Source organism: Lissotriton vulgaris, chromosome 3_1, assembly GCF_964263255.1.
Source record: "Lissotriton vulgaris chromosome 3_1, aLisVul1.2, whole genome shotgun sequence".
Classification (NCBI taxonomy): Eukaryota; Metazoa; Chordata; class Amphibia; order Caudata; family Salamandridae; genus Lissotriton; species Lissotriton vulgaris.
The window spans coordinates 148178500-148191025 of record NC_141689.1 but is presented as its reverse complement, the minus strand read 5'-3'; the positions used below and the strand labels follow the sequence as shown (position 1 = coordinate 148191025).

At 39.0% G+C, this 12526-nt stretch overlaps 1 protein-coding gene across 1 annotated transcript in view; it reads left to right on the top strand.

Annotated features, from left to right (window-relative positions):
- Positions 1-12526, top strand: part of LOC147726124 (receptor-type tyrosine-protein phosphatase mu-like) — a 1369719-nt gene that overhangs the window by 1236016 nt on the left and 121177 nt on the right. Inside the window, exons 23-24 of the mRNA XM_086960227.1 lie at positions 4860-4896; positions 9599-9696. Of these exons, the coding sequence (XP_086816353.1) occupies positions 4860-4896; positions 9599-9696 (135 nt within the window). The remainder of the gene's footprint in view (positions 1-4859; positions 4897-9598; positions 9697-12526) is intronic.

Sequence of the window (12526 nt, the reverse complement as noted above, 5' to 3'; positions counted from 1 at the left end):
TTGTAATAATTAAATTATAGCAGATCACAGAGGTGTTGGTGACCCGCCTAAGCGAACACTAAAGATTTATATGTAACATGAGCAGCTTCAAATTTTTATTCTGTTTCCCCCCTGGAATCATATAGCGTGAGAATGTATACTGTAATATTCGCGCTACATATGCACGCAGAGGCGTGTCCATTTTGTGATTGAGGTGCCGTTTTCTAGCGTCGGATTCTTGTTTTGTGACAACCAAACATATTGCGGAGTTGTAAGTTGTTTGATTATAGCATAGTAGATATTTACAATACGTAGCTATTTATGAATATTTAAAGATTTGTAATTAGAAAAAAGTGTTATTGGTTGTTTTTTCCATTTATATGTAACATCAGCAGCTTGTATTCAGAAAGACCCAGAATAAAGGAAATGCTGTTCCTTTTTTGGCTCCTTAGAGGTTATATACTGTGACTATGTACATTGTAATAATCAGAGTATAGCAAACCTCAGAGGTGTTGGTGCCCCGTCAACTCGAAGACTAAAGATTTATATGTAACGTGAACAGCATCTGGTTCTTATTATGTTCCCCCCCGGGATCATATATTGTGAGTATGTATATTGTAATATTTGCGCTATATATGCTCTCAGAGGCGTTATTAAACAGTTGGCGTGAAGATGAAAGATTTCAAAGTCCCGGAGAAAAGAAGCTTTGAACATATTCCCCACTAGAAAACATTGCGTACTTGATCTTGTTTTGTGTTCTTGACTTTATTTTCCTTTTCCTTTTGTCTGGCATCAGTGACACTGTGAATATTGTACTACAGTGTCATATTTTCAGAGAAGAGTATTTGGAGATCTCTTGGCACCAGGACTAATCTGAAATACAGCTTACTGACCTTTATAACTTACTAAATCAGATATTTTTACGTTGAGATTATAAACAAAATGTATACGTAATGCTTAATTTAATGTTTTGATGAAGCGTTCATTTATATGTATTATGACCATAGTTTTGTTAAACTATTTTTTACTTGTTATTGTTGTTGTGACTCTGAGATAATGTAGTGCAGGAGTGTTTGTTGTAGCACTTCTTTTCTACTTTATCTAAAAGTAACTGATGCTCTCTTATATTAACAAGAACATGGGGCAACATTTTTACAAACTAAAGGTGAGAAAATATAGCCTGCGGGTAAAAAAGATAGGGTGTGGCCAAGCTTAAGGGATATCTTATAAATTGCTTTTTTATTTGTTACCCCTTTGATATATACAGCTACACTTTCCTAAGAAAGTATATTTGTGATTGCTTAATAAAAACACTCCCCGCTACGGAATTAGGCACCGCACCGCACATTCTGAAATGGTACGAACCCGCCCGCCAGCTGAGATCATGCGGCACAGGGCAAGTACAAGTCCCGATGGTCAAAACAGCCAAAATGGGCGGAAAATCTTTCAGAGTCAAGACTGCCAGGACATGGAACCAGTTGCCAGAAAAACTGCGTACAGAACCCTCTGAGCCACATTTTAGAAAAGACCTGAAAACAATCCTCTTCCCCAAAGACTAAGATCGGAAATAAGCATGAACTATTGGAAACATCTTTTAGCATTTTCAGCGCGGAGACACACTTGCTAGTGTAACCATGCGCTTTACAAAATACTAATAAATAAATAAATTAGTATACATTATAAGTAAACATTGCTCCCGAGAATTAACCTACTCAGAACCTTATTTAAATGAAGCATAACCCATCAAAAAAGTAAATTCCACATTATAAGTAAATAGTGCTTCTGGGAAGTATCCCACCCACGAACTTAATAAAAGGAAAACCGCAACACACCCTGTTATTTTCCTGCCGTGATTTGTAGCCCCATGCAAATTATGTAAATGGCCCTTAAAATATATTTTAAAAAAATTCTACCTTCACAGTCCCTCTCCACCACCATGTGACCACTGTACAGACTTAATAGTGTTCCTCCCCTCCCCTCTACTTAATAGTGTTCCTCCCCTCCCCTCCTTTTTTTTCTCTACTCCTTTAAAGTGCATCACAAAATGACAGACAACAGTGAACTGTTCTCAGACAATAAGAAGCAAACTTGCCCTGGAAACACTTTAGCCAATAAAATGTCCATGGTGTTCCGCAGAGGGGGATGGAATGGCTGCCAACACTTCTACTTTTAATGCTTCACAGCCAATGAACATTAAGCTTGGGAAGGTCCTGCTTGGAACACGTTACCCAATCAGATGCCACTGATATTCCGTAGAGGGGGAGGGAATCGCTGACAACACTTCTACTTTCAATGGTTTACAGCCAATGCACATTAAGCGTGGGAAGGTCCTCCTTGGAACACGTCAGCCAGTCAGATGTCCCTGCTACTCCGCGGAGGAGAAGGGAATGGCTGGCAACATTTCTACTTTCAATGGTTCGCAGCAAATGAACATTTAGCTCTGGAAGATCTTGCTTGGAACATGTGAGCCAATCAGATTTCCTTGCTACTCCGCAGAGGGGAAGGGAATAGCTGGCAAAACATCTACCAACACTTCCTAGTTTCAACAGTTCACCAACTGAGCCGCAAGCTAGCGGTCGTATCACCTCAGCCAGTTATAAATGTCAAATATCTATATCTGTAAAATTTGATATTTCTCAAAAACTACTGAACGGATTTACCCCATTTGATTAAAAGCATACTTTCTGGACCAAGACCTTTCTCCCTGCCGAATTTGGCATAATTCCGTTCAGCAGTAGCCTTGTATAAAGTTTCCTATGGAAATTGCATGGAGAAAACACGTTTTCGGACCCACTTTTTTCTCAGCCTCCCCTTGACCAGTCACCCTCAAACTTGCAAGATAGGAGCTGATCTGACAAGAGAAACTGTTTGGAACATTTCGTAAAGATTTGTCAAACGACGCCAAAGTTATAAGCACATCAAAAATGCTTTTCCTCTGGAAACTTGGTCCTAACTATAACTACCTACATATTTTGCATCTGTTCAAACCTTATACAGAGGTGCTGCAAAATTATCAAGTGTGTTTATTATTGCCAATTCTGTTATTTTTTGAGGGGTAACATGGATTTTGGTATTTACTGCACCATTATCCGCATTTCTGGCCTTTTTTAGCTATAAGATTTGGGCAAGTTAAACCTGCCGAAATTCATCAAAAGGAGGATAATTTCTTGTTTTCAGTATTACCCATAGTGATATATGTGCGACATACGTAGGTTACTGATGTTTGCACAGGTTCTGCATGATCAACCTGGATCTTTTGCCATTTTCTGGTCCCTCTTTTTGCTGGCTTTAGAATTCTGTGTATTTTTTCCCTGCTAACCAGTAGTAAAGTGCCTGTGCTCACCCTTTGAACATGGTTAAGTTGGTGTATTCCTGGTTGCCACATTTAACTTACCTATAAGTTCCCGGTATATGATGGAGGAAGGGTACCCAAGGCCTGTTAGTGAAATGGCACATATGGACTGCTGCACCTAAGCTGCCATCCATTACAGTTATGTTATGTTAATTAAATTTATACAGCACACGTGCACCCTTAGGTGTCTTGGCGCTTCCAGTGCTAGATACTGTACAATGGACTACTGCTTCTAAAATAGCCAGATCTTCAGGTGTTTTCAGAACTCAAGAAGGGAGGGATTTTTTCTAAGATATAGAGGAAGGGAGTTCCATTCCTTGACGGTATTGTAACTGAAACTCACCCTCCCCCCCAGTTCGTCTTTTTAATTCTGACCATAGGCATCAAATTGGCATTGGCCAAACGCAGAGGTCTTTTAGGGAAGTCCCATCTGAAAAGGTCCCCTCGGAATTTTGGCCCTTCTTTGTGAAGTGCCTTGTAGGCGATGCAGAGTGCCTTAAACTTTACCCTCTGACTGACTGGCAGCCAGTGAAGGTCCCGAATTGCTGATCTAACAGAACAGTGGCAGTGCAAACATGGTTTCAGGCCTACACTGTGTGTTTGACTGCTGCACTTTAAAACTTGCAGTGCAACCAATCATTGACAAGTAAAAACCTCCCTTTTAACTTTTAATAAGTCACCCCAAGGAAAAGCCTATAGCCACAAGGTTGGTGGTGTGGTATTTAAAAGTGGGACAAGTAATTAAATATTATTACTCTACCCCCACAGTGAAAAGGCCCATAAAGCTATTTACACTGTGCCAGGCCTAGCTGTCCAATGTGGAAAAACAGAGTAAAGATTAAAATACTAATGCTGCTAACTCAAGAAACGAACCACCTAGAAAAATACTTAAAGAAGTATTTATAATACTAATTACAAATCCTATTCAGTGGTGAAGTAGGATTTGTGATAAATATTTAATACATTTGTGGCCCACGTTTATCACCTCCCACCCTAAATTGTTTATTTTTATGTTTTTTAAGCTATACTGAAAATAACATTGAGGTATACACCACTCAAAGGTCTGCCACTCTCTCTTCATAGGTTATCAATTTATATTTTGTCTTGTAGTGCACATCCCTTGAATCCTTAAACAATCTACGCAGTATGCTACAGGCTTAAAACAAGGAATACACAACTTATTAAATGTTGCTTGTATCACTAGCAAAGACAAAGTGCCCATCCATTACATGACATATCCACATTGGAATAAAAATACTTTTGAAGTCTTTTTGTATCATTTACTAAGAGAGACGCTCTCATATGGTAAATGTTCTGACAGTAAAATAGCACTCTTTCAAGGTCATGTTAGTTTTAATCCACCCAAAATGTCCTTAGTGTAGTCAAGCAAACGTCAGGTACTCACAACAGACTTCAGATAAATAACCCTGTTTACTGTCATATTTTCAAGAATAATGTGTTTTCTAAATGAGGTCTATCTTCCCAGCTCACATGAACATTTTCTAAATATTCTTTTTTATTCCCATAGGGTTACAAGAGCCCAAAGTATTTCATTGCTTGTCAAGGTGAGTGTTGTGAGTTCCATACATAAGCTAACAAGACTACTATTTCAAGGCGCATATCTGTAGCGAGGCTAACAACAGCAGTAGCAGCATGAACAAAAGTGTTGAAGTTTGTTCTCACTAATGAGACCAAAATCATCCAATCAGTTTATTTGTTGTATGGAACTGGTAAGTACTTAAAAGGACACTCTCATAGGATTGCTGCAATTGACCCCGCCAGGCAATGTGTAGTATAGAAGTGCATTTGTGAAAAACAAGGATCCACTGAGAAATGAATATGTCTCAATTCCTAGGACAGGGAAATATAATATGAGAGAATAAATTCCTAGGCAATAGTTTTGATCAAAATCACAGTGCAGGTAAATCAGAGAGTGACAGACAATGAAATCATGTAAAAAATATAATATGCCTTTAATTATAAAAACAAGAGTATACAAACAAAATATGACATACAGTATACATTCAATCGTCAACAATAAGGTAATAAATGTTTAAAAATATACACAACAATGTATAGGTGGCATTCTTTGTTCTTTTTTTTCGACGCCCGTTCGGCGTATTAGCAACGCCTTCTTCAGGAAAAAAGCTACTGAATAAACCTAAGGAACATAATAAAAATATTCAGATTCCAAACATAATATCATATCGTAAATGCTGTATTACTACAACATTTTTAACTTTTTTTTGTCTGCATTCGAATGGTTTGAAATTACACAGGCATATAATGGACATTTCAACTAGTATAACTTAATCATGTTAAAAAACATGGTTTCAAGTCCATATATATTCTCTCAAATGATAGCGGCTAGAAACATCCATAGATAGCAAAAACAAACAAACAATTGAGTACTCATATAACATCCAAAGGAAATGATAACATAAAAAGCCATAAATGTTGCTAGTTAGTGTCTAGAAAAAAGGAGGGGGAAGAAGGAAGAGAATGAGAGAGAGTAAGGAGAAGAAAAAAGAAGAAAAATAGGATGGGAGAAACATACAAACGAATAAAAGGGATAAAACTTGAAGGAAAAAACGTAGTGAGTCATGTATTGTGATAATACATAAAATTAACCCTCACTTACTCGTTGCGTGAAAACAGATCACAACGATGTGCAGTTCGCTTAATTGGATTGGCATCTACTGATGGATACGTCCAGTTGATTTATAAGGACAGGCTTTGGAATTTGAATAATAAGGATACCAATGTAAAGGAAATATATATGCGGTTCTAATTGTGTTTTATAGTCTTTAGTACCCCTATTTACTTACAAAAAAGATCGATGTGTGATAACCCAAAGTAATACGGGATTAGTAGCTGGGCCACAAGAGGTATAGCTGAATGGTCGAAGCGCTATGTGGTCCCCGATGAAAATTACCTTTAACTAGCACCACAAATAAGACCAATTAGTTGCAAAGTCTCATTTGACAATTCTAAGATCAAATACTGAGCCATGATTATCGTAGATACCTGATGATTACAATCCGGTATTGAAAGAAATGAAGAATGGGACGATTTTTTAGGTAGAATAAAATGGGTGTTAGCCAGCCGCAGTTCCCAGGGTGTTTGATAATCAAAATCGTCTGACTTATCTGAAAGATACATAACCAAATATACGAATAGCATAAGGCGATGAGGTATAACTTATATCTGATATATTTAGTCCTTCTAAGTAGGTACGCGTCCATGTTATGCTGCCTGGATATATATCAGATATAAGTTATACGTATATACATATTCGTATATTTTATACTACCTAAAAAATCGTCCCAGTCTTCAACGAGTAAGTGAGGGTTAATTTTATGTATTATCACAATGCATGACTCACTACGTTTTTTCCTTCAGGTTTTATCCATTTTATTCGTTTGTATGTTTCTCCCATCCTCTTTTTCTTCTTTTTTCTTCTCCTTACTCTCTCTCGTTCTCTTCCTTCTTCCCCCTTCTTTTTTCTAGACTCTAACTAACAACATTTATGGCTTTTTATGTTATCATTTTCTTTGGATGTTACATGAGTACTCAATTGTTTGTTTGTTTTTGCTAGCTATGGATGTTTCTAGCCGCTATCATTTGAGAGAATATATATGGACTTGAATCCATGTTTTTTAACATCAGTTATAATAGTTGAAATGGCTAATTTATGCCTATGTAATTTCAAACCATTCGAATGCCGACAAAAAAAGCAAAAAATGTTGTAATAATACGGCATTCACGATATGATATTTTGTTTGGAATCTGAATATTTTTATTATTTTCCTTAGGTTTAATCAGTGGCTTTTTTCCTGAAGAATGCGTTGCTAATACGCCGAAACGCTCGTCGATAAAAAAGAACAAAGAATGCCACCTATCATTGTTGTGTATATTTTTAAACATTTATTACCTTATTGTTGACGATTGAATGTATACTGTATGTCGTATTTTGTTTTTATACTCTTGTTTTTATAATTAAAGGCATATTATATTTTTTACATGGTTTCATTGTCTGTCACTCTCTGATTTATCTGCACTGTGATTTTGATCAAAACTATTGCCTAGGAATTTATTCTCTCATATAGTATAGAAGTGCAGCCAGTGTACCACAACATGCCCCGGTGCTTCCCCTGACCTGTCTGATGGGGGCTCTTTAAACTTTCTAAAGTCCTGAGAAGGAAAAAAGGCATTGCTGAAGTTGTTGGTGTACAGGATTTTGTCTTCAGTCTAGTAAATGTCAACACTTCCGTGAATCAGGATCAGTAAATTCCCTCCCAAAAATCAATTATTGCACACTTGTGAATCATGCACATGAGGCCTGCTACCATAGGAAACATTGTACAGAAGGTGTTTTTCACTGATTGATCAAGGGCTGGCTGGTCACGTTTATGAAATAGTTAAAAGCGGGCCTCACACATAAAAGAGGCAAATTAGATGATTTTACCATAAAATAACCTTAAAGAAGAGCGTTTTGCTTAGGTGTTTAGCTTGTAAGTAGAGCACCTGGCTGTGCGATGAATGTAGGATAATGAATGATGAGTTCGTAGGATTGTGATACGAGTGATAGTAGAGGCTACAGAGTGGTTTGTACTTATTGTTATCACGAATAAACAGCCATGCTCGCAGATCACACAGGAGACAGTATTGGGGTATTGACCAAACTGATCAGAGCTTTAATAAATGAAGTTATGTCTCAAACAGCGATCAACTGAGCTCTTCTTAAAAAGGCTCAGTAATATTGTTGTATATTTGTAATATATTTTTTATGTAATGCCCAACCAATATTTAATTTACCTAAAAATGGATGTGAAGGTAAAGAAGCTGAGCATAATTTTGATTTAGTCCTAGTCACCTATCCCCATATAAACCCACTGGGTAGGAACACCAACTTTCAGTACTCCTTGTTCAAACATTCAGTTCAGCCACTGATTGAAGAAAGTTCTTGTGGTTGCATTCACGGATATTGCATTATAATTTACAATGATCTGTCAAAATAAACAAATCAAGAAGTTGCTCATGTGTCTAACATCATATGGTCATATGTGGGTACAGCTGCAAGTGGTGAGGTCATCAGCAGGTTATCCAGTTACTTCTCTCTGGGACCTAATTCACAGAATTAACTTAAGACAAAATCTTAAACTTACTACAATTTTGGTATTCACAGAAGGCACATACTCATTTTAGTATTCACAGAAGGCACTTACTCACTGATGACTAAGTGCCTTCTGTGAATACCAAAATGATTAACTTACTTATTTTGAGTAACTTACTCATTTTGAGTAACTTAGTAATTTTGGTATTCACAGACGGCACTTACTCATTGATGAGTAAGTGCCTTCTGTGAATACCAAAATGAGTAAGTGCCTTCTGTGAATACCAAATTGAGTAAGTGCCTTTTGTGAATACTAAAATAGTAGTAGGTTGAGGATTTTATCTTAACCCCTTTCCCAAGTTCCGCCACTGTGAGAGGGGGGCGGGGCGTGGCGCTCGGGTTCCCAGGACGGCTCCCGGCCATCATGAGTCACAGTAGACGTGTACTCATGACGGCCTCGAGCCGTCCGAACTCCGCCCCACAGGTGGGGAATTAACCGTGCGTGGGCGGAGCGGCAACGTTCGGACGGCTCCCGGCCGTCATGAGCACACACCTACTGTGACTCATGACGGCTGGGAGCCGTCCTGAGCATGGATGTGGTTAAGTTAGTTCTGTGAATCGGGCCCTTGGTTACTAAGGGCCTGATTTAGACCTTTGTAGTGACATCAAATTACCAGTTTAGCTCTAGTGGAAATATTGCCACCACACTACAAAATATAAGTGGTAAATCTGTTGATGGTGATGCTACCAACGGCTACTGTGCAGCATTCACCGGCACTCAGAAGATTTCACGTTACCAGCCTCCTTTGAATCAGCCCCATATTGTTGTTTCTTTAAACACATTTGAAAGCAACGTATTTTCATTAAAATATTTGTTGTTATTTCATTTCAGTCCAGGCCATAGAACTAAGATTTGGAAATAATACTGATTTCGGAAACATTGTAATAACTGTTCCTGCCTCCAAGGCACTAATGTGTAACTCTGTAGTGTTAATCAGAGATGCTATCTTAAAGGTTCATGGAAGATTTCTAGGCTGAATGCACTGGATCATAAAGAAATTCTAACCTCGTTCTATCCAGATTTCAAAAAGCTAATACTTTTCTTTACTGTTTTATCCCCCTCTTCTCTACATTTCCATGTCGGGGCGAAGGTCCTTTACCTGAGACAGTGGAAGATTTTTGGCAGATGGTCTGGCAAGAGAACTCCTCACTTATTGTAATGCTCACCGGCCTGGTGGAGCAGAATAAGGTATGGCTGAACGCCCGCTACACCCCAAATATCTGCAGACTCCCAAAGCTTTTATTTTATGATGGAGAGCTTCATAAACTAGGGCCGCTGTTTCCTTTAATGAAGGCTGACATTTCACACATGATTGACTAAAAGATTTGTAGTGTTTTACAATAATCTTGTCTTGGGAAGAATGTTTATCAAACAATTTTTGGCTAAACATGTACATATTTATTAACTGTTGAATTATATTCATCCACTGTTGTAATGTTTAGTATGCCACTGGATTTTGGACCTGAGCAAACAGCACATTTTTGTTAAACTTTTTTCAAGTTGCATCTAAATCATTTAACAAGGTGTGTATTTGTAAAACTGTAAGTTATCTTTGGCTATTTCTGTTCATACTGATTATTAGCAGTTCATTTGCACCTTATCAAATGTGTCCAAAGGTTTATTCCATCTCACATAGAATGATATGAAAACCTTGTATTGTTCCTAAGATGAAGCTCCCCAAATACTCTCTGATGAAATAAATGGAGGATTATATATTGCTGCCCTCTAAATGAAGTCATACTGCAACCTAAATACTTTGTTATGAAGAGAAGGCATTCAGTGGTCGAATGCATCTGCCACAGCGCAGTGTCTCAAGGTGCAATGCCTTCCAAGAAGCAGTGACGCCTTCTTTATGTGAAGATAATCAAACATTTCATGCAAAGTAGAACACCATGAACCATAATTCTTGGATGACTTTTACAATTGAAGAACTATCCAAAATAATATTGTACCTAGACAAATAAATACTACAATTTGACGGTCTACTGCAAACTCGAATACGGTAAGCCTAGTGTGAAAAACATTTCTAAGGAAATTGGCAATATGAGGAGAGTGGGGCAAAGATGTACATACAAGCCAAGTACAACATAGACAAGCACTGAGTGAACGGAGAAGGCGATGGCCGGGCCTGTGGACACTGGAAAACCAGAACTGGAGGAGGGACATCTGGGTAACAAGCAGGTGTAAGTCCAACAGAACAGCAGGGAGAGCAAGGTGGGTGCTGCCAGGGTAGCTGTAGTGTTGTCAGCATAACAGAAAAGGTTATCTAGCAAATTCATTGGTCGTAGGGCTAACCCCAGCCTCCAGTTTGCTCACCGATGGTATCCCATATACATTTGTTGAGTTTCCTATTCCTCTCTCCTAGTTCCCTAGCTCTACTTAGAAATATTTTTTCCTATGCTTCCTCTTTTGGTGATCGCAGCTACAGTTTGGCATTCAGGATGTTTGTCACCTTTTGGTGGTGCGGAGTCTACCAAAGGTTTTTGGAACACTCTGCCGTCATTTAATGCCCCTACACTGGAGCATCAGTAAGCCGATGTGTTAATCTTCTCACAATAAGTGAATGATGCAATCAATTCATATTTTCCAAGAGTTCACATACATGAAAAATCTCAGCTGAATAGAAGTCATATCAGGGATGACAACTGCATTATGGTGAAGCAAGTGGCTGCAATACCCTGTGTGTCTCTCTTCCCAGCCCTGTCTCAAAGGAATTGGAGTGCAGAATCACCATTGTTCCTGCATTCTAACTCCCTTGAAATAGGTGACTGGTGGACTGTGATTGGTAATCTGTCTATATCCGTTCCTGGTCAGTCGGTCAAGACACGGAAATTAACGAAAGTGACCTCTGCCAATTTTACTCATGCTTTGGACTTGGATCGTCCTACTCCAGATGACTGTGTAGATACAGCCAATTCCGATTGGGAAGGATGGATAATGGGTGCAGTTGACCAAATCTCCCTTTGGTAGATCATACTATCAGAAGATTCAAACCTTCGCCAGAATGGCTCAGCGATCAACTGCTTGCTCTGAAAAAAACTGCAACCACCTAGAACGAGTTTGGGGCAGAAACTTTTAACTCTGTTGATAAGGCCAACTATCGGTCTGTCTTGAAGGAATATCATAGACTGCATTTCTTACAGTGGCAAAATCAGGGCAGCCCAGACCTCCCTTCGAGAAATCTTCTCAATTTGAAGTCACTATCGTCCATGGACAGATTTCAGCGTCTACTCGGCTTTCAGAGGAAAGCTGTAATGTCATTGCTCAGTTTTTTTCTGATAGTCGCTTCCACTTTTCCTGAGGCAGCTAGAGATGCTCCCTGTCTCAATGTGTGGTTTAAACACCCGGGTAATAGCTTGGGGCTGTCTACTTTTAAACCTATCATATCTGAGAAGTTGTCCTCATTATTGACAGCCATTAAGTCGGATTCCCCTGTTGATCCTGCATGTCTCGCTGTCCTGGAGCGAGGAATAGCTGCTATATTGCCAGTGCTTTGTGATCTACTCAACAGCTCTTTTGAAGGGGGCTCGAAACATGCTCCCATAGTTCCACTTTAAAAACAAAACCTGTTTAAAGCCACTGTAGGAAGGTAGGATCCTTTTGCATGGTTCACCTCACTTTTGCCTGGTACTGTGATGCTTTCTCACTAGTCTGACTGGGATCCTGCTACTCAGGACCTCCGTCTTTCTGCTTTCTCCCCTAAATTGTTATGGTTAGTACTTAGTTACATCCCAGATTGGATACTGGGGTACCCTTATAAATCCCTAGTATGTGGTACTGAGGTCCCCCATGGGCTGAAGCATGTATTATACCACCCGTGGGAGACTAGTCAAACTGTCACTACAAGCCTGCCATTGCAGCCTGTGTAAGCTGGTGCTAACAACTCTTTCAAAATATATAGGTACCCTTTATCTAGGGTCACTGAACTTAAAACCTATAAGTCACCCCTACAGCAGGCCTTTGCAACCCTGAAGTCAGAGTGCTCGGTTCTAAGTGTGAGTGTGCCCCTGAATGAGCA